The 23,685-nt window shown below is 39.5% G+C and overlaps 1 protein-coding gene and 1 non-coding gene across 6 annotated transcripts in view; one reads left to right on the top strand and one right to left on the bottom strand.

The window, feature by feature from the left end:
* Akap6 (A-kinase anchoring protein 6) overlaps positions 1-23,685 on the bottom strand; it is a 432,548-nt gene that overhangs the window by 98,671 nt on the left and 310,192 nt on the right. For all 5 annotated transcript variants that reach the window (XM_021201844.2, XM_029540880.1, XM_029540881.1 and 2 more), the window contains one exon: positions 20,300-20,420. In XM_021201844.2, coding sequence (XP_021057503.1) covers positions 20,300-20,420 — 121 coding nt within the window. The remainder of the gene's footprint in view (positions 1-20,299; positions 20,421-23,685) is intronic.
* On the top strand, positions 250-368 carry LOC115064420. Its single transcript, XR_003844271.1, has one exon. It is a non-coding gene; the product is annotated as a 5S ribosomal RNA (ribosomal RNA).

Raw genomic sequence — 23,685 nt, 5'->3', positions numbered from 1 at the left:
AAGAATTCCACAATCTGTATAAACTCTGCATCATTCAATCACATTTTGAACTGCTTCTCTGAACAAGCAGGCAAAGATGAAGGTTTTTTTTTTTTTTTTTTTTTTTTTTTTTTTTTTTTGGTCTTGGTCTGTTATATATTCACATGCAAGACTGCAAATTCCTCTCCCCCTTTCTATCTGAGAAATAATATAATTCTTCTCTGGCCTCATTAGACAATAAAATAAGACACATCAAAGAAGAATCATTGAGTCTACAGCCATACCACCCTGAATGCACCTGATCCCGTCTGATCTTGGATGCTAAGCAGGGTCGGTCCCGGTTAGTACTTGGATGGGAGACCACCTGGGAATACTGGGTACTGTAGGCTTAAAAAATAAAAATCATTGAAAAAGTAAGTATTGCATACACATTCAATTTCTTTCTTGCAGAATATACAAGGTATGGTATAAGTATTTTTCTCTCCTCTTAGGAAGGGAAGAGGGGAACCTGTTGATATTAGCCAGTGCTAGGAACTTTACAAACCCTAAAAAACAAAATAGTCAGTTTAGCACTTCCTTGGGTCTTCATTCTCTGCCCGAGAATAATGTTAACACGCCATAAAGTTGCTATGACGTTGGATGAACTAACATGTAAGATATAAGGCCTGCTATGTAATAAGCACTCTCCAAGTGTTTGTGTAAACTTGATCCAAATGTCGCATGTCAACATGGCAGAACCTCGTGCACGGCCATTCTCACCTATTTACATGTTCCTAGCAACGGTTTCTATATTTGTATACAAGACTTCTCTTCCAAAAATAGAACACGGCATTATCAGTAGAAAGGCAAAAGACATTGCCTGTTAATAACGTCCACTGAACACACTGGGTAAACCTCCTGTGAGTTGTGACGGCCTCTCTGCTCCTCTCTAGGGTGATTTCCTGGTGTGGGTGAAGTTCTAGAAGTATGTCAAGAGAGTGTTCAGAGCTAAGGGTTTGTTACTGTTGTTTTTCTCAGAGGATCTACATCTGTTCCCTTATTTCATTTTTCTCCCCAGCAAACACCGGTTCAACTACTATTTCTCACATAGACTATGAGAAGGCTAATGTGCGTTCTGAATGCACACGGGTTTGCTGTCTGCTGGTTTGGCCTGCTGTTTGCTTTTACTTTTCTCAAGAAAGTAGACTATAAATTACTTAAAGGAAAGGATGGCCTTTGCATTTTTAAAAATTGCATTTACTTACTTGTGAGCGCATGTGCACCAAGGCTTGCGTTTGGAAGTCAGAGGACAACTTGCAGGAGTCATTTCTCTCCTTCCATCGTTTAGGTCCCAGGCTTGGTGGCAAGTGCCTTCGCCTACTCCCTAGCTCAGGATAGCCTTTAAAAGTATTCGGTCGTCTATGGCATATCATAATACATAGTATGCTTTAGATTCTTTTTATTTTATCTGTGTGTACCATGTATATATGGTGTGCTTATGTGCAGGCATGTGTGTGCGTGTGTGTGTGTGTGTGTGTGTGTGTGTCCATGCTTATATATGTGAATGCGGGTGTATGCCATAGTGTATGTAATGGACATCCAAGGACAACCTAAAGTATTGGTCTTTTCCATCTTTTTTGAGGCAAAGTCTTTTGTTATTTGTCACTGAATATGCCAGTCCCCAGCTTCAAGGACTATCTTCTTTCCAGATCCTAGCTGCCTCTAGGAGTGCTGGGATTACAGATTCAGGCTGAGTTTATTTCCCATTGGTTCAGGATACTCCAACTCAGACCCTGACTGAGCCAGCTTCCTACTTCCAGTTAATTCTTAATATTTGTATTAGGACCTAACACAACTTTCAAAACTTATGATTAAAAAGTATGAACTAAGGTAAGATGTATCTTTGTATTTTGGCAAATAGGAAGTGATGGAAAATTCCTAAATTATTAACCAGGTTTGATATTAATTAAAGCAATTTGCAAATTTAAAAAAAAAAACTTGTGATCAGCCTAAAAAAAAACAAACTTGTGATCAGCCCCTCCTCAAGCAAACAAGCATGTGCATGGAGCCACTAAGCCCAGTCCTTTGGCCTTCAGCCACACAGGCCTCCAGAGAAGATACTCCAGTTGGGAATCTAGGGGTAGAATGATTGCCTGTCACTAGGTCATCTGAAGTGCTTTGATTCAGTTATAACCTGTTTTTATTCAGCTTTATTGAGATACAATTAATATCTAATAAAATTTAACACTAAAGGTGCACATCATGGCAGTTTTCATTTCGTACATGGAGTTGTGCAAGCCTCACTATATAAATGCAGAACTCACTGTAACAACTAGCAGTCCCACCCCAGTTCTCTCCCTGGGCCTTATCTACGTCTGTCTTTACACATTAGCGTATTCTGAACATTTAAAAAGTATTCCTTCTGCCTGAGTGCGGCTCTACACCTTTCCCCATAATACCCCATTACTCTCTCTCCCTTTAGCTAACTTAACCTCAACAAGTCACGGTTGAGTGAAATCAACATTTTTGATCCCACATCTGAGCTAGATCTTTACCCAATGTCCTTAGGGCCCTGTTGGTCCCTCCCTCAAAGTGATGGCTAATTTTGGTTGTCAGTTAAACTCACCTGGGAAAAGGGAACACTTATTAAGGAATTGCCTCCATCAGACAGGCCTCTGAGCATGTTTGTAGGGCATTTTCTTCAATGCTATGAATGTAGATTCACCCGGCCCACTACGAGTGGTGCCTTCCCTAGGCAGGTGGGCCTGGCCTGTGAAAGAAAGTCCACTCCAGGAGCCAGTAAGCTGAGTTCATCTATGGCTTCTGGTTCTAGTTCCTGCCTTAACTTCCTTCCGTGACTCGCCAACCTGTAAGCCAGAATTGAGGCTTTCCTCCCCAGGTTGCTTTTGGTCATGGTTTTTGTTACAGCAACAGAAAGCAAACTTGGACACTCATAGACAGCTAAGTGCATTTAGCTGTCCTGCTCTGAGAGCCAATGTAATAATTCAGGTATAAACCAATAATACAATGCACACAGAAGGGAAAGCAAGTTGTTCAAATGATAGGACATTTTTCAAAGGTGTAACGACTATATTTTTAGATGCTGTGAAACACAGAGGAACAGTTAGTAGCCATTCCTTAAGAGAAAAAGTAAGATGCTTAAGGTGGAAAGTAAGATGTCACAGAGCTGACCAAAGGCAAGTGTTGAAACACTCATCTGTAGTTCTACCCCAGAGAGAATGGCAAAGCTGGAACCCACATCAGAGCTGCTCAGTCCACGCCCTCCTTGTTTCACAATGAGGAAAATGAGACCTGAGCCTAGTGAGCCAGGAGAGGAAACACCATGGCTGATCCTGATGACCTGTCATACACGCTGGCCTCTGAGCTGCACATGAGCTGCATGCATACATGTGCCTACACACACACACACACACACACAAATACATACATACATACATACACATATACAAACACACACACTTACACACATAAATACCTACATACACATATACAAACACACATACTTACATACATACATACATACCTACATACACATATACAAACACACACACTTACATACATACATACATACACACAACACACACACACAAACAAGTGAAATAACAATAATAAAAATAGGTCAGTGCATAACAGTCTCTGGCTTACTTCTTCAGGACTTGATCATGTGATTTCTTTACAGTGTCGTTCGTTACTGATGCTTACCAAAGACTCACAAGAGTCTGTCTCTATAAGATTAAAAACTAAACTAGAGCCTGAAGATGAGGCATATAGATTCTCTTCAAAAGAGAGTTACACGTGGAGATCTGAGTCTCAGTGAGCCTTGTCTTCTCTTGAGGAGAATATGAGCTACTCCTGTATACAATATGAGTGGGGTTGAGGCATGGTAAGGTGATTTAAAAAATGAATAAATAAATAAACAAAACAGGTTGTCTGCATTAGAACTCCACTGTGGGGGCAGCTCTCTCTCTCTCTCTCTCTCTCTCTTGTCTCTCTCTCTCTCTCTCTGTCTCTTTCGCTCGCTCGCTCTCTCTCTGTCTCTCCCTCTGTCTCTCTCTCTCTCTGTCTCTCTCTCTCTCTCTCACACACACACACACACACACACTCCAATCTTTTTTCTTTTTATTAATTACTGTCTCAACTATTTCCAGCTCTGAACTAGAATTAGTTTCCTAAGGCAGTCGGTATGATTTTACTTATGTTCTTGGGCCAAACATGGAATGCTGGAGTCACAGAGCAGCCAGGCTGTCTGTGAAGTACTAGAGACAATGAATGACTAAAGTTCAAAGCGCTGAAAGAGCCATTTGCTCACTTTCTTTGGGGCCTCCTGGCACAAGAGAGCATAGGAGGCCACCTGGTGGTGAAATGAGCCAACTCACTGTTTAGCGGTGTACGGAAGAGCAAGAAAACGGAAAATTTGGGTTCTTTGTACAAAGATGATTAGAACCTTAAACCCTGACTGAAGGTAAAGAGGTGACTTTCAGTATAACAAACAGAAAAGTAAACCGAGAAATCATTCAAAACCTGAGAACACTATATATTCATAAAGCACAGTTGTAATTATTATTGTTTACAATAGGGATTAACACATTGTTCCCATGGTGTTAAATTATAAATGGTTTAGCAATGTCAGCTGTGTGATCAATGTTCAATGCACTGAGCTCTGCTCCTTTACTGTAAAAACGGCCAGAGCTACACAAATGACGCACGAGGCTGTGTCCCAATAAAGCTTTATTTAAAAATGAGACTTGACTTGCAAGGTCAAATCTGTTGGCAGATTTCTGTTCCAGATGATACAGTATTTGATTGAACTTTAAGAAGAACCATTCAAGGTGAACATCATCATTCCTAGTGCCTAAGCCTAAAATCTGGTGCTTCCAATGTTTTAAAATCTTGGCGGAAAAGATAAGAAGCTCTTTCTAACTTGGAGACGATTTGCATAGCCTCACCTTTTCCTCGCAGACAGAATGGGATACACTTGCTTTGACCCCTTTTCCATTTCTGTTGCAGACTCCGCTTTTTTCTTAGTGGGCAAAAGTACTCCTGTCTTTCCACCTCACGTTCCCTCTTGCCATTTCTTCTTTCATAGCTTCTTTTATATTTAAAAAACTTTACATCAATAGTGTTTAGCACACTAGATATAACCACGCTTGAGAAAGATACAGAAATAATGTATGAAAAATAGCTACATATATGACAATACGCCAAAGAAACTGACATACTGTGTATGCTCTAGGTTGAAACTGGAGCCAAGCCATGATGCCTCACCCCTTCATAAATAATAGATTACATATCAGCTGCAAGAAGACATGGCTCTGTCCCCACGTGGAAAGAGGATAGCTTGAGGGCTCATTTTATGTTGCGTTCATTTTATTTTTAAATTCATTTTCAGGTGCACCTTATATGTAAAACCATCCCTTGACATGTCACATCCCGCTCCTAAACCATCCATGAAGCCCTTTGTTAGCTGCCTATGAGAGAGCTGAAAAATCTGATTGAGAAATCCATGGAGCTTGCTATGCTCCTCACATATATGAATATGCCAGTAATCTCTCAGTGCTGGCGTTGGTGTGTTTTCTCTTAGAACAGAGTATGGGGGTGGTCTTAGTTGGGTGGAGTGTAGACAACACTGAAATAAATGATCTAAAAATATGGTTTTGCTAGCGTGAGAAGAAAACTGCAAAAACTTGGGAAAATGTGACTACATAGAAGAGAGCGAAGGTATTTAATTATAGAGCATAGGTTCTGGTTGGTTTGACAATTAAACCTAACAACAGAAGGCGTTTACACTGGATATAAGAAGACTTCCAGGGTAGAGAAAGTTGTTAAACATTTTAATGGGAGTTTGTAGAATTCCTTCTGGAAAGATCTTAAGGATGACTTTTCTCTTATCTGAACTGAATTTTTAAAAATCCTTGAAGGGAGGAAATGAAATAAAGATGCCTTTGAGGTCATTCTTAGTCCATAAAGTTCTACTAAACTCCTCACCCTTCACAGAACTCAATAGCTGTACAAACCCCCTAAGAGTTAACTTGGGAATATTTGGGAGGAAACGGCGATTGCATGATGATTCCAGTGGGAGAGTGTTGCTGAGCGAACTTACTCAACCCTGGGAATGTCCACCCTTGCAGGACACAGATCTGAGCAGCAGCATGGGCAGTGGGTGAGGAATGATCTGCTTCTGTTAAAGTGTTTTAAAGACTAAACTCGGTGCTCTGGTCAGACGATACCTGGGATTTGTGGCACTGACCCTGGCAGCCCTAGTTTTGCTGCTTTTTTAAGCAGAAAAAGGCTCCCAATGGTGGTTTTGTATTTTAATTCTTTGTCTAATACAAACTTGGAAGAATGGAAACTTGTGGAATTATCATCAAAACATGGATTATGAGATGCTAGCTAAATTGGAGTTCTTCTGCTGCATGTCCATGTTGTAGAAAAGATTCCAATTAGCTCAATTGTAGAGATTTATTTCTGCCAGTTTCAATGAATATAAAGATTATCCCCCTGTGGTTCATAAGACAACCAACATCTCACAAAACGGGTCTTAGGCATCCATCAGGCAGATAAGAGTGAAGAGAAGGAAGAGGAAGAGGAAGAGAAGAAGGAAAAAACAAATCATATGGACAGTAACATTCTTCATGAAAGTTTTCAGGTCTCAGTGCGTCCCAGCTCAGGAACAGGAAGTAAGAATGCAGTGAGAAGATAGTTAGCCCTAATGGAGCTCAAGGTGGATGTAAATAAGAGTAAAATACAGGTTCATTACAAATACTAACCAAGTTCTAATTCTAAATGATGAATAGTTTAGCCTTTTCATAACTGCATAAGCCCAAATTGATACCTCTACAACACAACTAATAATAATAATTATTTATTCTACCTTGGTCACAATTTTTTGTTTCCATATTCTTATTCTTTGATAGCATCAATATTATATGCAACCTATTCAAATTAGGAAAATGACAAAATTAAATCACTCAATCACAAGCTTCTCCCACAGTCTTCCATACTGGTAAATAAAAAAGAAAACCCCACACCTCAAGTGAAAAACATTTTAACATTAATATTTCTACCTTGCTGTGGGATTAATTTTTTCTTTATTGTGAATTTCCATACACTAAACATTTAATATATAAATAAATATCATTGGTATTAATAAAGAGAAGGAATAGGCACTTGGGAAGAAAGCAAGAGTCCATTGAGAACAGTCTACTTCTACCTCAGTGTTTCTACCAGAGTAACAGACAGGACTTTGCTGTGTTGTGAAGCTATTATCTTTTAAAGGTGCCAAGGAACATAATTGAGGCCTCAGGGTTTCCTTAGGGCACCTCAATAAAATTAAATACTTTTCATCAAAAAATACTTTTCTTCAAAAAAAATTCACAATTAATTGCTAGGTGGAATATATAAAATACCACATATGATAATAATTGGCATTTTATAAATTATAAATAACATAAATGTTATTTAAAATGAAAATATTGGAGAAACCCTAGAATAAAACCCATGTGTCAGCCTCTAGAACGATGGAAGAGAAATGTAAGTCAAGTTTACCTGGAAGCAGCTTCTATAAGGGAGCCTTCTTTGTACCCTTGACCTCAGGATTAAAGAGCAGACTACACCCATCCACTTTCTTCATTCTTTGTCTTACCTTCTTATTGACCACAATCTTTGAAAACACTCACTTATCTCACGTGAAGCCAAATCCCCCTTTTCTTTTTTCTAGATATATATATATTTATTTATAGATGGGCATATGTGTGCCATGATGCACATGTGCGGCTCAGAGGGCAACCTAGAGGGGTCGGTTCTCCTTCTTCCATGATGTTGACTCTGGGCCTCAGACTTAGGGCATCAGCCACCTTTATCCAGTAAGGCTTTCTCCAGCCTGCAAGTCTAATTTTCTATGATGTGTACTACGTAAATAACTTTCCTAGATCGTACAGGAGTGACACTTGATGGCACCGGGGGGGGGGAGGGGGTGTTAATATGAGCAAAGTACAATTATTTGTGTATTTGAAAATGTCATAATAAAATCCATTTACTTTTGCAGTAAAAAATAATTAGGAAAATGAAAATGGTTAAACTCTCATGTTACCATAGTTCCAAGAGCAAAACTTGCTGATATATGTGCCAACCATCTCTAATTGCTATCCATGCTCTCACCTGCATATACTGTTGACTCTTACACTCAAATTTGCACAGTGCATGTCAAAATATATATATATATATATATATATATATATATATATATACACACACACAAACATATATAATCAAGTTCAACACACACACATATATATATATGTGTGTGTGTATATATATATGTATATATATATACATATATATACACACATGTATATGTATATATGTATATATACCAGGTTCAGCACAGAGTGCCTGTCCCCATTAATCCACTTCTCTATCCTCTGTTAATTCTTAAATTTGGGCTACCAAGTCTAAATCATTGTCATCATTTAAAAATATTCCTTTAGTTAATATAAATAATGAATATTCTATCAGAATGCTATTGGTTGAGAGATCAGAGATTGCCTACACATTTATGTTGATCAGTTTTACACTGAGGTGCTGTTTACAACTCAGTCATAACTATGTCCTTTCCCTCCTTCTCTCTCTCTTTTCTTCTTGTCACCTGACAGCAATTTGGTCAGATGACAGCACGGTGATGATGATTATTAAGAACTGTCTTTCCTAATTTTAGTTTTCAAAGATAAAGATTTTGGTTTCATATTTAATATTTAAAAAAACATGAAATTTTATACTCAATGACTTTACTTAATAAAGTCATGAAATAATAGCATACTTCTAATTAACAGAGTTTAACAATTGAATAAACTTTGCTGGAAGTATTTTGGAAGTATAATTATTGTTTTGATAATGCCCCAGACATTTTGCCATATACTGGAGACAGCCATAAACACCACAGACATGAAGTCTGCCCTCTTGGCACATAAAATTTTAACAAAAATTGTAATCATTAATTCTTTTAAAAGTTTCATTACAGTTATTTATTGTGGATATGCACAAACGCCTGTGCCAAGGTGTGTGTCAGAGTGTGGATCAGTTTTCTCCTTCTACCACGTAGGTCGTAGGGATCAAACTCTTCAGACTCGACAAGCAGGGACCATCACCCCCACGACCCGTGGGCATCTCACCTGCCACGAATTGTTCATTCTTAGTCCACCGAGCCTAAAAGTATGCATTTAATTGTTTAGAGTATGTATTTAATTAATAACAAAGAACTCGGTGTGGCATTTGGAAGGAAGGTTTCTTGGGATGCAGTTTTGAGTATTAAAAGGCATTGCTCTCTTGTCAAAGAAAGGCAGTAAAATCCAATATGCCAAGATTTATAACCCAGAAATGTCCTCCTGACTGAAAACTTGGCATATATGAAGGAATTTTGTGTTTTTATTTATATATGCATGCTTTAAATGTCTTGAGTCTAAGGACTCTGGTTTCATCTAAATTCAATTCTGATGAAAGACTTTTTTTAATTAAACAAATTAATACCTCATCCACGTGTGTGCCCATATGTAAATGTGTGTGCATAAATGCATTTCTGTGCATACTTCTGCCACGAGCTTCTCAGGTTTTAATGGATAACATGACAAGAGGAATATCACAATCATAAATTTTTTATGCAAATGTCTACAGACATATGGAATCAACTAGGGAAAGCAGCTGAATAGTATGTTCAGATGAATCTCAGGATGCAGAGAACCCTTCCAGAGAAATGTCCTATCTCTGTATAAGGACGTTTAGCAATAAACCTGAAATAAACCTGAAAGCAATAGGCTATAAACTTGGTGGGTGTTTCTTTCAGAAAAAAAAATTGTACATATACACGTATGTAGATGTGTGTGTCTGTGTGTTTTTCTGTCTCGAGCATGTCAACTAAATCAGCAGCAAAACTGGCACTGCTTTCTTATCCTACCCCAGTGCGCCTATCTCATTAGGGATACAGCGGCACCTAAGTACATACGCATTTAAGAACGCATGAGCTTTAAAAAAGGCCCACATTATTAAAAGAGTTGCTGAGAAATGCCCCTATTTCCGAGAACTAAAACTGCTTCCTTGACAGCACTAGAAAGTGGTTTTTCCACAAATGGTATTCCTAGGGGGTATTAGGGAACTTTCTTTGGTGAAAACAGGGTTTACAGGGTTGGATCTTCTTGTCTTTAGTGTATCTCCCAAACAGATAAACATTTTCAGGTTTAGCTATTTTTAAAATCTGACCGAATATAGATAGGACTTTCCTGGAGTGCAGAGACGCCTTAGAAAATGTAGGGCTTCTGATGAATGAAGAGCCAGCTCAGACCCATCATGTTTTCTTTGAAGATTGCTATGGTGTGGATGTGAATGGCCCCTCACAGGCTCTTGGATCCTCAGCTATTACTCCCATTTCATGGTACATGAACATACTCAAGCACACAAGCGATCCTGTGAACACAGACCCTTTTTATCATGTGATAAAGTAGAAATCTGCACTTGACCCATCTTCCTGATAGCTTCTGTGGACCTCTGATATTCACTTCATTTTCCAAGGTCCTCCCAACTAAAGGACATTTTATTTTTGAGGCAGAGCCTCATGTAGCCCAGGGGGATGGCCTTAATCTCACTGTGTAGCCTAGGATGACCTTGAACTTTTGACCTCTTGTCTCTATTCTGTCAAGGTTGGGATTACTATGCCCAGTTAGTTGGAGCTTAATGCACACTAGACACTCTATCGACAGAGCTACAACTACACAGTCCCCACTTAAACTAAATTTTAAGGTCAGCATTCCATTCAATATTATAGTCCCACCCCAACCCCCCCCCAAAAAAATATCAGCATCTAGCAGACTTCATTCTTTAATTCCCAAAGACATGGGTCTTTGGGCTGAGATGGAAGGAACATGGGCACTTGGGAATGGGGTAGTAGAGCGGGAACACTCCTAGTGCTCCAAGATGACATATCTTGCATATCACAACCCACAAACTTTCTTCCTTGTACAGTTAGACGTGGTTGTGAGATAAGGACAAATAGAACCAGGGCAGCAAGGTCATGACTGACAGCTCTGAGATTCCGACAGTTTCCCACGGCTGACCACCTATTCTGAACAAATTCTCCAACTTCTTTTGAAATAACTAAAATACTGCCCCCCCCCCCAGATTTGGTCCCTACCTTACAGTTCATAGAATCATAATAAAGACAAATGTTTATATTGAATGGAATATATGTGTAATGCAATACTTTCTATTAAGGTTATAGACAATCCCTTCCTGATATAATTACATGGAGCATTAAACCTAATTCTTATCATTTGCAGATCACCATTCCTTTGTCAATGAGAATACTTGGTTTTCATATTTAAGCACTTTACTAATTTTTAACAAAAAAGCAAGCCCAAACTCATACTATAGCGGCCTATAAAGTTTAATTGCACATCATATAATTTTCTAGCTCTAAATTATCTAGACTGATTTTCATTAGTCAAAATCATTAGTCAAAATAGAATGAATATAAGCTGCAAAGATATAAGTAGTTTTAAACTAGATGATGCTAAAAATAATTGGTAGATGATATTTCCATTAAATTGTTTATCTAAAATTCATGCCAGCATGGTGGCACACTCCTTTAATCCCAGCACTTGGGAGGCAGAGGCAGGCCGATTTCTGAGTTTGAGGCCAGCCTGGTCTACAGAGTGAGTTCCAGGACAGCCCAGGCTACACAGAGAAACCCTGTCTCAAAAAAAACAAACTAAACTAAAATAAAATAAAATAAAATTCATATGCTTCATTTAGTATTGGGACACAAAGAAGTCGGTGAAAGTGTGCCCTTTCTTGTTAGGACTTTTATAGAAACCGGAAGGAAATCTACAAACACCGGGCACAGAGCCAAAGCTCTCAGCTCAACATAGAAGCAGATAATGCATTTCTATTTAATTAAGTAAAAGTTTTCAAAAAGTTAAAGATTAAATTTTGTTTTATTTTGTTTTGTTTTTTTTTTCTTTTACAATTAAATCAGACTTTTATTAGCAAACTCTCCTGGTTATCCTGATTGCAATTAACGCCACCTCTCTAACGGGTCAGCTCATTTAGGTGCAATCTGGGATCATTTGGATTTAGCATGATGGTTATTACTTATTACCCTGAAACCAAGCAGCACAATGAGATATTGATTACTTTTAACCTTTACATCCAAGGATTCGAGAAAGGTCGGAGGAGGGGAACATTCGACTCTCATCTGGCAAGCAGCCTTTAGGAGAATTCAAATGATTCCCTTTGGCTAAGTAGACCCAAGATGAGTCCATTCTGAGCTGACAAGAAATGTTCTTTAAAAAGTAGCAGTCAGCCTATATTTGGCATTACATTTATATATTATGTTTATATAGTCTATGGCCTCAGAGATGCTTCACGTGAGAGGCAGACTAAGGCTGTTAACCCTTTAGTAAGTCTTTTTTCCAGGAAGCATCTCTATTGGAAAGAGATATTCAAGAGGGTGATTAAAGTGTGTGATTTCCTGTAGCAGTTCTCACTGGAATACACTCATCTTCACAAACTAAGATCTCTTGGTAGGTTCCCAAGGCTGAACACAACCGTTGGCCAGTGATGTTGGACTCGGAGATCTCCTTGGTTCCCTTTCTCCATGACAGCACTGAGAAATACTTTTCACCCTTGAGCCACTGAAAAGCAGAGGTCTAGGCGGGCTCCAGCAGAACCACGGACAAGAGAAATATAAACTCTATGTGTGAGATTAATTTGCTCAACGCTTGGCAGCATTATTGCCAAGTCGTCAAATTGTTCCAAGTTGTTCCGGAAGGTTGTTATTAATAGTATGTTTTCAGAGGAAAGTTCTGTCTACTTTTGGAACGGCATTTCTGTTGCCAGGGAAACTCCTTTAAGCAGAGTTTTCTAGGAGTACACTGCTGCTTTTGTTTGCCCGTGTCTATTCATATCATCGAGGCGGCACTTTACACGCTCCTGCCTCCGGCCCCGAATGGCAGAGCTTTACCCCAGTTAAGTTGCTTTTGCAAACAGAGCTAACGCCTGCTAGGATTTCCTCTTCTTTTTCCTCCACTTCTCTCTCTTCCTCACATGCAAACACTCCCCTCTCCTGCCTGCTCAGATCTCAACGTTCACGATTTTAAAAATAAATAAATAAAATAAAAGAAGGTAGTTTTCACACGTTTTTGATAAATTTACTTTGATTTGAATAGTAACATTAGAGCATCAGGCCTTCGAGTGTTAATTATCTTTTTCACTATAAAATTAATGTAGTCATTTCCTCCTGACTCCTCCACCCCATTTATTGAAGTGCGGAGGAAAACCTGTCAGAGCCTCCAGCCAGCCCTGTTGTTGTGATTAAGCGTGGTCACATGGCCCATCTCTGCCAAAAGGAGGGCCCTGAGAAAAGGTGACAAAGACAGTGATTTCCTGTCAGCAAAGAGTACGACAGGGCTGTCTAGAAGTGATGCAAATGAGGGAAACTTTCCCCCACAGCATGTTTGATCCACTCTAGGCCAGAGCCGGCCAGCCAGAGAGAGAACAGTGCCACAATGCCACAAGGGCCAGCCCCAGAGCCAGCGCACCTTCCGGACAGCAGCACCACTGGAGACCGAGACTCCTGGCCGGGCTTCCCTTCCTTGACCTCTGTACAGAGCCAACTGTTTCCTGGCATGCTAGTCTCTAAAAATCTTTCTTCTTTCCCTCTCCCCCTTTAAAAAAAGGTGACTCAAATAGAACTTACAGGCTCCGGCAGGAGTGATGTTTCCTAGGTTGTTTGGGAACACATCCATCTGCCTTTTCCCTAAACATTTCATGAAGAGTTTTACCCTCTCTCAAATTAAAAAGAGAAAAATATAAATTTGAGTATCCCTATCAAATAGTGATTCATCAATGCCCAAATTAATGTGACAGTTAATCTAAGGGTTTTTTGAACTTTAATAAAAAATGGAACAAGTTCATTTCTAGATAGCAGTGGAGATGGGTGGATTTTACTCAGTTCTGGTCACTTTTTAAATGACCAGATAATGTTATTTGAAATATTATAATGATTTTAAGCATATTTTTCTTATCTTAATGGAGTTTTAATATAGCATACAATTAGGCTATCCAATTAATCAACTAAGAATGAGGTAAAAAAAAATTGTCATGAAATATATGTGTGTGTGTGTGTGTGTGTGTGTGTGTGTGTGTCTGCTCTCTATGGTTATTTTCCCCTAACTAACTGTTTGAATGATTGCTAATTTGTTTCATTTGGTACAATCAATATTGAAATGTAAAATTTGGTACTGAAATCCAAATATAATGCCCAATTATCAGAATTCAAATTTCGATTCACATTTCTATTCTATAAACCCGCATATAAAAATACATATATAAATATATATATATAGATATATATTCTTTAATGCTAAGCCCAGTCAACAGAGCCTGAACCATGAGGCAGATATACAATCCAGTTGTAGGAACTCACGTTTAGCCATGAGAGTATAAAGGAACATCTGAAATTATTTACAACAGCTCCATCCAGAGCAAAATTAAAGGAATCTATTCCAGGGGGTTGATATTTGTGAGTTTATAAAATATAGGCATAGCGTGATTAATCTGTTTTCTATGATCAGTTCATAGCAATGACAACATCACTTTGGCATCAACTGTCGTAAGATAACAAGCCAAGTATGTCCCATTTATCTTCTTTTACTCTGAATTTCTTATTCCTTGGAATATATAATCGTACTTCACACACATTTAAAGTTGCAAAGCCTTTTAAACACACACCTGCCTTCACTCCATGATGTTTCCCCGAGCTCCTCCTAGTGTACCCTTCTCCATCACTGCTTCCAAGCCTTGCTCTCTCCTTGCCAGGTCTCAAATGCTGTTCGTTTTTACTTAGCATTTTCAGCCATGTTTATTTGTCTATTACTTTAATTCACCCCTGTTGCCTCTGTTTGCTTGGTTGACTTTCATCAACGGGAGTCTCTTGGCGAGGTCTGTGCTACAAGTCTCTAACATTTACTTAGCGACTAAGTCACTGAACTGTAAATTAGTTCAGATGCTACAAATACTGTATTTGCAATTTTACTTGTACAAAAGAACTACTTAATAAATACTCTTAAGAGATGATATGTACGTGTCCAATGACCTTAGCTTCTTCAAGGGCACTATTACGGCTTTTTCATACAAAACGCATACTGTATAAGTGAACATATTTCCTTTTTTGCTTTTGCTACCAGGAAACTCAAACTTCTATTTTTTAGCTGTGAGGGATGCTGCAGGCTATGCAGCTCTTGTCAGTCATGCCTACTCTTCTTATAGAGCAAGCCGTTGGTCTATGCATATTTTCCCTAGTTCTGGTTTGTATTTTTACTTTAAAACATTCTTCCCTCATAGCACTCTGTGGAGCTGCTACTGATGTATATATTTATATATATAATATATATATATTATTTTATGAAGATTCTTAACAATCCAAAATTCATAAACATAAGAATTAATCGACACATTCAGTAACTAATAGGCAAAACAAATTGTTTGCTTTAATGAACAGGACATTAGGAACAGACACTAATGGGAAAAGATACAGAAAACTTGTATTGTTTCCTTAAAATGTGCAACTATACTGTAAATATATAAATAATAAATAAAATAACAAAATATAACAATTAAATATAAAAAACATCCACTGTAAATTTCCTGGTATGAAAGTCTTGGTGGGTAAGTTTTAAGATTGTTTTCAAACTGGCAGAATTACTTTTAGCCCCTTGGAAATCCTATGAGCTAATATTGTTGTGGCATAGCTAAGGGACTCACTCAAGACATACACCTATTCATGTCATCTGAAAGTAACTATTGTTCGATTATAATAATAATCACCAGATTCCAACCTCTGAACCTGAGTGCTGGGACTAGCACTTCCTTTGGTTAATACATCAACACAGGATCACTGTGAGCTCTGTGGTCTGTGCTTTATAGGTAGCATAAAACTGGTGGAGGTCAGGTGGTCCAGAGAGGGTGCACCTTTAAAGCACCCTGAAGTCAGCGGTGACTGCCGGGAGAGGAGCCACAGCTGAGTCCAGCTCTACCATCCATGACAGACTTCCAGATCACTCAGTCTATAAAATGTGTAGGATGGGAGGAGGTGACAGAGCTTCCACGAGCCCAAGAATAATGTCACCTTTGATCTGCAGAAATGGAAAAAAAATGGAGCTTTTCCTTTGCAAGTGGGTTTTTAAATATTTCTCCATTAATAGTTAATGCACAAGCAGACCAGCAGAATGACAGCTCCTCGTATTATGAATTCTGGCTCCGTAACTCTAGTCCAAATAGGAGCTGAACTTTCAAAATCACGGTGGTTACTTTTGACAAATTAAATTGTCCTACTTAGGAGAGTAGAAAGAACGGAGAGAAAGAACCTGAGAGGGCGGGAGCCACTTCTCCTTGGAGGCAATTCTCAGATTGAGGAAGAAAAAACAAGAAGGGCTGATGTTTGTATTTTCTAGGCTGAAGAGGCTGCCAGCGTTTATTAGAAAATAGACACAGAGGACTCCTATTCAGAGGTAGGGCAAGAAAGAGAAGGGGGCAGGGGAAGGACTGGTGGCATCACCCCAAAACTGGAAAGAAAATGTGATCCAGTGAATAGTTAATTTTTAATAGGAATTGAGTTGTTCTCAAAATGGCACAGTGTAAAATTAATTAGAAAGAGAGGCTCTTAAATGTCTAACAGTCTGAAAACAGGAAATGGCTTAAACAGAAAATGTGCTTTATATTTCATGGCTGTACTGAGGGCGGCAAACTCCGTCATCTCATGTCAATGTATGCTTTGCCTATCCTAGCCTCTTCTGTCCCTGTGTACGTTCCTTTGTGTTTGGCTGGCTTGGGATAAACAGCATAAAACAAGAAGCATCCCACTCAGGAGATGTGCTGAGTGAGTTCTGCCACATCTAGAAGTTGAGGGTAGCCGACTTTCTAGCAGAGACCAGAGGATAAAGGCAGATGGGGAAGCAGCAGCTCCCATGGAAAATGCTAAGTAAGCTTTGCTTTCTGAGCACTGGAAAGGCTAGGTTCTCTCGAACCTGACATTTCCAAGTGTGGATGCTGGGGCTCACCTAGGACTATAGCAAGGCATAAATCCGGACACAGCCATCTGTGTCAGGGAAGGAGTTGGGTGGTGGAATACAGAGCTACCCCCCTGGGGTAGAACAAAGGCTTCAGATGCAATGGAGGCAGGACGAAGAGCTGCCCTCACCCATACTTGCTTTAGTTGTTACCATCACTCAACTTGAGAGTTACTTTAGAAATTTCACCATTATCCTTTTCAATTATGCCACACAGGACGAGCTTCATTTCCATTTTTCATAGTTGTTTGGGGTTTGAACCCATTTCACACATGACATCAAGAATGCTCCCATAAAGTTATTCTCCTAGCTGGGATTATAGGCATGCACTAGGCACACACCATCATGCTTGGCTTGTGTGTGTGTGTGTGTGTGTGTGTGTGTGTGTGTGATAAGTGCAAGGCATTTCTCTTAATGTTAACACCTACCACCACCACCCCCCCCCTTTTTTTTTTTTTTTGAGACAGGGTTTTTTTATGTAGCCCTGTCTGTCCTAACACTTTCTCTGTAGATCAAACTGGTCCTCAAACTCACAGAAATTCATTTTCCTCTGCCTTCCAACTACTGGGATTAAAGGTGTGTACCACTGCCACCTGGTTAGATGTTAACACTTTCAATAAATGCAAAAGCCAGCGAGATAGCTCAGCAGACGGAGATACTTGGTGCCAAGCTTGAATTCACGAGTTTGGTTCCTGGCTTCCCATTGGTAGAAGGTGAGAACTAAACTCTCATAAATTGGCCTTTGACCTCCATGTGTTCAAAGCAGTACACACACACACACACACACACACACAACTATAAAAGATGTAAAAAGAAATGAAGATAGGTTAAGTATTATAGGTTAGAAATCCTCTGAAGTAGGTTCAGATCTTCTTATGGTTCAGGAGTAAGAATAGTAACCACTCTGCTGGGAGACATGGTTCCCAAAACTCAAAACACCAATGGTACTTTTAATTAAAAGTTTGATAAAGCATTGATTGGTAGAGGTGGTGGAAGCCAATGATAAAAATGCTCAAGGGTCTCATGGAATGTTAAAGTTAAGAAGACCTGGGAGCAACCAAAGAGCTCCAGTTTTTCAAGAGTCTCTGAGCAACAGGCTACAGGTTCCCCTCTACTAAGTCATCAGTAGAGTGGCTTCCCCAGAAAGCAGATCTGAACACAGGAATCGAGCACTGACAATGTGACTTGACCCGAAGAGCCCTCGGAATTCTTGAGCAAGACCTCAAACCAATTCACCTCATTAAGTTTTTTTTTTTTTTTTCCTAATCTAAAAGCCACAGTTCTACAGGATTTCTCACTCCATATCCCCAGGATGGCTTTGGAAGTCTCTAGATCTCTGCAGTTCTCTGGGGCTCTCATCAAGACCCTTGCAGACCTGTAGCATTTCCCTTTGGTTTCTTGGTTTTATTTTCTTTACGAAACCAAATGCCAAGAGAATATCTGCCTGTGTTGAACACCTAGAGGCAGAGGTGCAGTGACGGGTTGAGTCGCCAATGAAAGTGACACACGGTATGGAAAATGTTTGGAGAAACACTTTAAACCAGACATCCTGAGTGGGTAGAGTAACGACTCAGTGCTCGCCAGGACGGGAATTCTCAGGCGAAGCACTTACAAGGAAACCACAAGAAAAAAGGACAACTGCTTTTTTCATTCAATGATTTCCTATTAATTGTGATGTAAATTATATGGCTGTGATTTTGACAAAGAACAGCACTGTTTCAGAAAAGAAAAATAGTGGCTTATAGGCAAAATACAAAATGTTTCAAGAAGAAAAGAAATGTTATTTGGCAACGTGACTCCAATAAGTTCTGAGATGATGCTTCAGGAATGAAATATGTTTCTAGCACTGAATTAATATAGGTTTCTAAGCATCTTTCATATGTAATTTCCGGTCCTGACACAAGATGTGAAATAGCCTGGCTTTAGTTATGTGAGTTGGAAAGTGGTGCATTGGAAAACATTTCGGGTAGTGTGGACAGCTGGCCATACAGGAAACAGAGTCACTGAACGACATCAATGCTATACAGAATTCTTCAGAGAGTAAAATGTCCCCAGTTGTGGAGTCCACAGGGAGCCTATATCTTTTCTTAACTAAGATGATTCTCAAAGGACAATAATTAATGTCAATCAGACTCTGTTAAAGTATATGTCTCTCTCATGAGAGGAGAAAAAGTTAAAATACTTTATTAAAGAAGGGTTACCTAAAATGGTAAAATTGAAGAAGATAACTTTTATTTGACCTTGAGTATACTTCTTATTCTATAAGGATTTTTAAAAAGCTAGAGGGTAGTTGTTTCTTGTCATTATACTGTTGCTGATTCTGTGGTTAGTTATTAATTTTATTTTTTATGATTCACAATCTGCTCTTTGAAATATGCCATATGCTCAAAGCAATTCAAGGATGACAACTGTCAGAATTACTCCAATAAAAATTGCTTAAATGAGGAAGATTTACTGCAGCCTGATATTTCAGTAGAACGTCCCTCTTCCTTCCCCCACAGCCTTTCAGGGACTAGGAAGCTTACAGCCATTTTTCCTCCCAGTAAAAATCACATGATTGTTTTGTAGGGACTTCTAAAGCTATTTAAGTAGAATTGGTAAAACACTCTAGGTTAAGGGGGATCTGGTAGACTGGAAGCAATATAGATAGTTATCAGATGGGTTGTCTGAGATCAATACGAATTCCAAGCGAGAATTCTTAAACCACCTGAAATGCACAGATCTAATGAGAGAGTCTGCTATATGCATCACTAACATACCTCAAATTGAATGAGCCCTGTGCTTTGGTAACAAGAAGTCAAAATGAAGGCAAATCCCTGCCTTCTCTGAGCTCTGAGGGGTGGACCGAATCTACCTGAGTGCTCCAATTGAAACACATCCTGTTAAATGTCACCAGCCCGTCTCTGCTTCGCTTTGTTTCAGTCTTTTTATTAATGCAGTTTCATTTATTGTTATTGGTCTTGAAGATAAAGCTTTGTCCTTCTTTAGAATTACACTAAACAGGATGTGATAAAGGGAACTTTCTTGGAATTATGATGTCGGTGCAGCCTGTCAGCACACTAGGGAGGGAAGTGAGTTTGAGGATAGAGGAGAGAATTCTAATTGACACCATGATACATACAATGAACACAAAGATATCCTGAGAGAGACACTTGTCAGGCTAATCAGATCTTCCACAGCAAGGTAAAAGCAGGAAGGGTAGCTCTAACCTTGTAAAGATGCTGCTGCTGCTCCTCTGACATCATCAGGCCGTGGCTGTCCATCACAAGGGACTCCATGTCAATCAGCCAATCCCAGAGCTCCTGATATTCTGAATCAAAGTCCAGAAGCCTGAAGATAAGGCACAAAAATGTATTATGCATAAATACAGTGTAGTTGTTAAAAAATCTCATATTAGAATAATATATTCTTGAGAACCCAGGATGTTTCGGGGTGACTACCTGTAAGAGAAGGAAAAATCCTCTGTGTGGTTTCACAGAGGACAAAGCAGGAACGCAGGGCTGTGACAGAGCCACTTCCCAGGTTTTGAAAGCATAACATGTAATCCCTATGCTCCCTCCTGAGCCATGTCGTGGTGATTATCATCTACCGCCCCTTTCTAAACAAAGAAATCATGACTATGTCCTTGATAGGAAGCACACCGGTCCCTTCACAGACTGAGAAGTGGAGGGTCGGAAATTTGCCAAACTTTCATAATCCCAGATTGGGATAAAGACAGCACTCTCAAAACCCAAACTGCTTTCTCATTTAAATTTCCTAGATGGGGCACCTCAGTGTTTATTACTAAATTATTTCCAGATTTTCAACAATGATAACATATGCTAACAAATCCAAAACATTCTTTCCACCGGAAAATGACTCAATCATTCATCCGTCCCTCTGCTGTCTACCTGCCTATCTCTGCAAACATACATCCTACATTTATTGTCATGGATGAGTAGCTAGTGTTTCAACTTAACACTCAGAGATAGGCTTGAGTGACTCTGGTAAGCCAGTGAGAACCAGTGGCCGATCCAGTATTAGACAGGTGTTCCCCACAGACATGCAGGAAACAAAGGTAAGGACAGGAAGTCAAAACAATGAATCTTTGAATAGCCAGTGATCATTAAAATTCAAAGGAGTATCACTATGGTTTTCAACAAAATAAATCATTAGAATAAGGAGCTTAAAAGGATTAATGTGATTCTCTATTGAAAGCCTGGTGAATAAAGCCCAGATTCTTCTAAAACACTGTGATCAGAAAATGAAAGTGCAGGATGAAAACTATGACTTTGTCCTCCCACCTCCAAACCACCCCTAAGAGAAATGCTACAGTTTTGTCAAACTCAGTGAGCACAGATTGCAGATTCCCTGTTAGGGCTCATAGTGACCCCAGCTGAGAATGTGGAGTACTCAATGGGGTATTTCATTACGCTGTGTTCTTGTCTCTCGGTGTCAGACTGCTTTTCAAGAAAAATGCATACTATATACTTAATCTTAATAAATATGTCAAACAAGTTTACGGTGGATCTGGGAGGGGGAAAACTCGATCTGGAGCTGACTATTTTGCTTTCATTGTTTTAGCATAATTATAAAGATCCTTGATTGTGGAACTACTAGTAAGTGTACGTTAGATGCCAGAGGCATGGGTAGCTGAGGCACACATGAACTTCAGCGGGTCTATGGTGGTCTGCGACAATGCTTTCAGGCTCAATGGAGATATGGGCACAGTTGAAGATTCTAGGACAATGAAGGTACTAACTCATACTTAGGGATGCAATTCTGTGTTCCTAGCAAGTGCTATTGATGCTTGGATCACACACTGAGTAGTAAGGTATTCCCAGTATATTTGTGAAATATGAATTAATATTCCTATTCAACAACAAATCAACCACCGTAGAAAGATAAACAAACCATCAGGATTTCAAAGTTAAGTCTGTGAATAATAAAGAATAACGATTAAGTCTATGGCCACTTAGAAATGTAGTCTAAATTATGGCTAACATTTCCTTCCCCTAACACCTTCCAATATTTTACCAATAAAACCAAGTAAAGGTAAAATATCACCTACAAACTGTGCAGAGTGGGATCCAGAGGAATAGTAAAAACAAGGGGAGGGAGAACTGAATGGTTAACCCGTCATTTGAGTGGGCTTTGAGAACATGAACCAGGAAAGACAGGAGGAGTGGATATTCTAATGTATCTTTCCCCTTCTCTATTAGCCCAAGTCCTTGAGAGCAGGCATCTAAGGCAGGCTGAGGGGGAAGCAGAAAGCACAGAATCCTCAGCTCCATCTCCCGCCAGGAACTGTGGAAGGAGATTGTCTTACGACGAGGTGCACTTGCAATAAGCAGGAGTTTGCAGATGGAAGATGATGATTAAGGCTCCCTTTGACACCCTAAGTTACCTAATCTCCTCCAAGAGAAGACTGCAAGATCTCTGAAAGTTTTAATGGCTACACTGGGCAGAGGTGCTTCCATAGCAACAAAGGCGCCAAGAACCTAAGGACAGGGAGGTGGGGATCCAACATGTGATGCCAGGCTTCTTAGAAAACTGGCAGGATCCATGAGGGCAGAGATGGGGCTTAGTCAGCAAGAATTCCTCTAAGGCCTGCTCAAGCCAACAGAAAACAAGTTAAACAGGCACAGCTGTCCACAGGGAGCAGCTTGCCTGAGAATCCAGCTAGCCTGCACCCAAAGCCTGTGTTTAGCCGCTCTATTCAAGAATCACAAGGTCATGTAAACCTTCATTGGCTCAGCTGTCATTTTGGAGAAAAGGATGGAAGAGAACAGGAGATCTGAAAACCTGGGCATCCACTAAGTCATTCCTCCCCAAGGAGGATGAATTAATTAAGGAGGCTATCATACATTTAAAGCTTCGATGCTGATCTTAAAATTCGTCCTTTTCTTCCTCTCCCAGCTGTTCTAGTTTGGTTCGGGTTGTGATAAACACCGTGACCCGAAAGCAGCTTGCCAGGGTGCAGGGTGTTTATTTCAGTTTACAAATTACAGTCCATCATAAAGGGAAGCCAGGACAGGAACTCAAGACAGAAACCTCAGAGCAAGAACTGAAGCAGAAGCCAGGTGTGGGGGTGGGGTGGGGTGGTTCTTAATCTTAGCTATTGAGATTGAGGTAAAATGAAATCTCATTGTAATTTTAATTTGCACTTTTCAGGGAATTACCGAGTTAAGTTTTATCCCCTCGTTCAATGTATTTTAAGGAAACATTTGTTTATTTAAACCATTGCATATAATAAATACTCAATTGATTAGACACCTTCTTATTTCTTTTATCCATTTTTTCTACATAAAAGTTAAAGAAAATTTATGAATGAGAGACTATTAACGGATCGTCTTGAAATAAATGTAGAATATATGCAAAATCATAAAAGGCTTTGAAAAGTGGAAAGTTATCCACTGGCTTTTACTAGGCCTGCCAAACTCTTTCTTCCTTTGTCTCCCTATCAAGGGCCTTAGAACAAGCTCTCTATAGCTACTGGACAAAGCTTGGAGCTGGCAGTCCACACCTGAGCATGAGGGGGGAGCATTACAAAGAAACTCTGCATATTTTCCAGACACGCTGTTCTCTGCAGCTAAGCTGCTCTTCGCAGCTAAGG

Source organism: Mus pahari, chromosome 7 (assembly GCF_900095145.1).
Source record: "Mus pahari chromosome 7, PAHARI_EIJ_v1.1, whole genome shotgun sequence".
NCBI lineage: Eukaryota > Metazoa > Chordata > Mammalia > Rodentia > Muridae > Mus > Mus pahari.
Note: the sequence above shows the minus strand (reverse complement) of the source record. Positions and strands in the feature narration are given on the sequence as shown.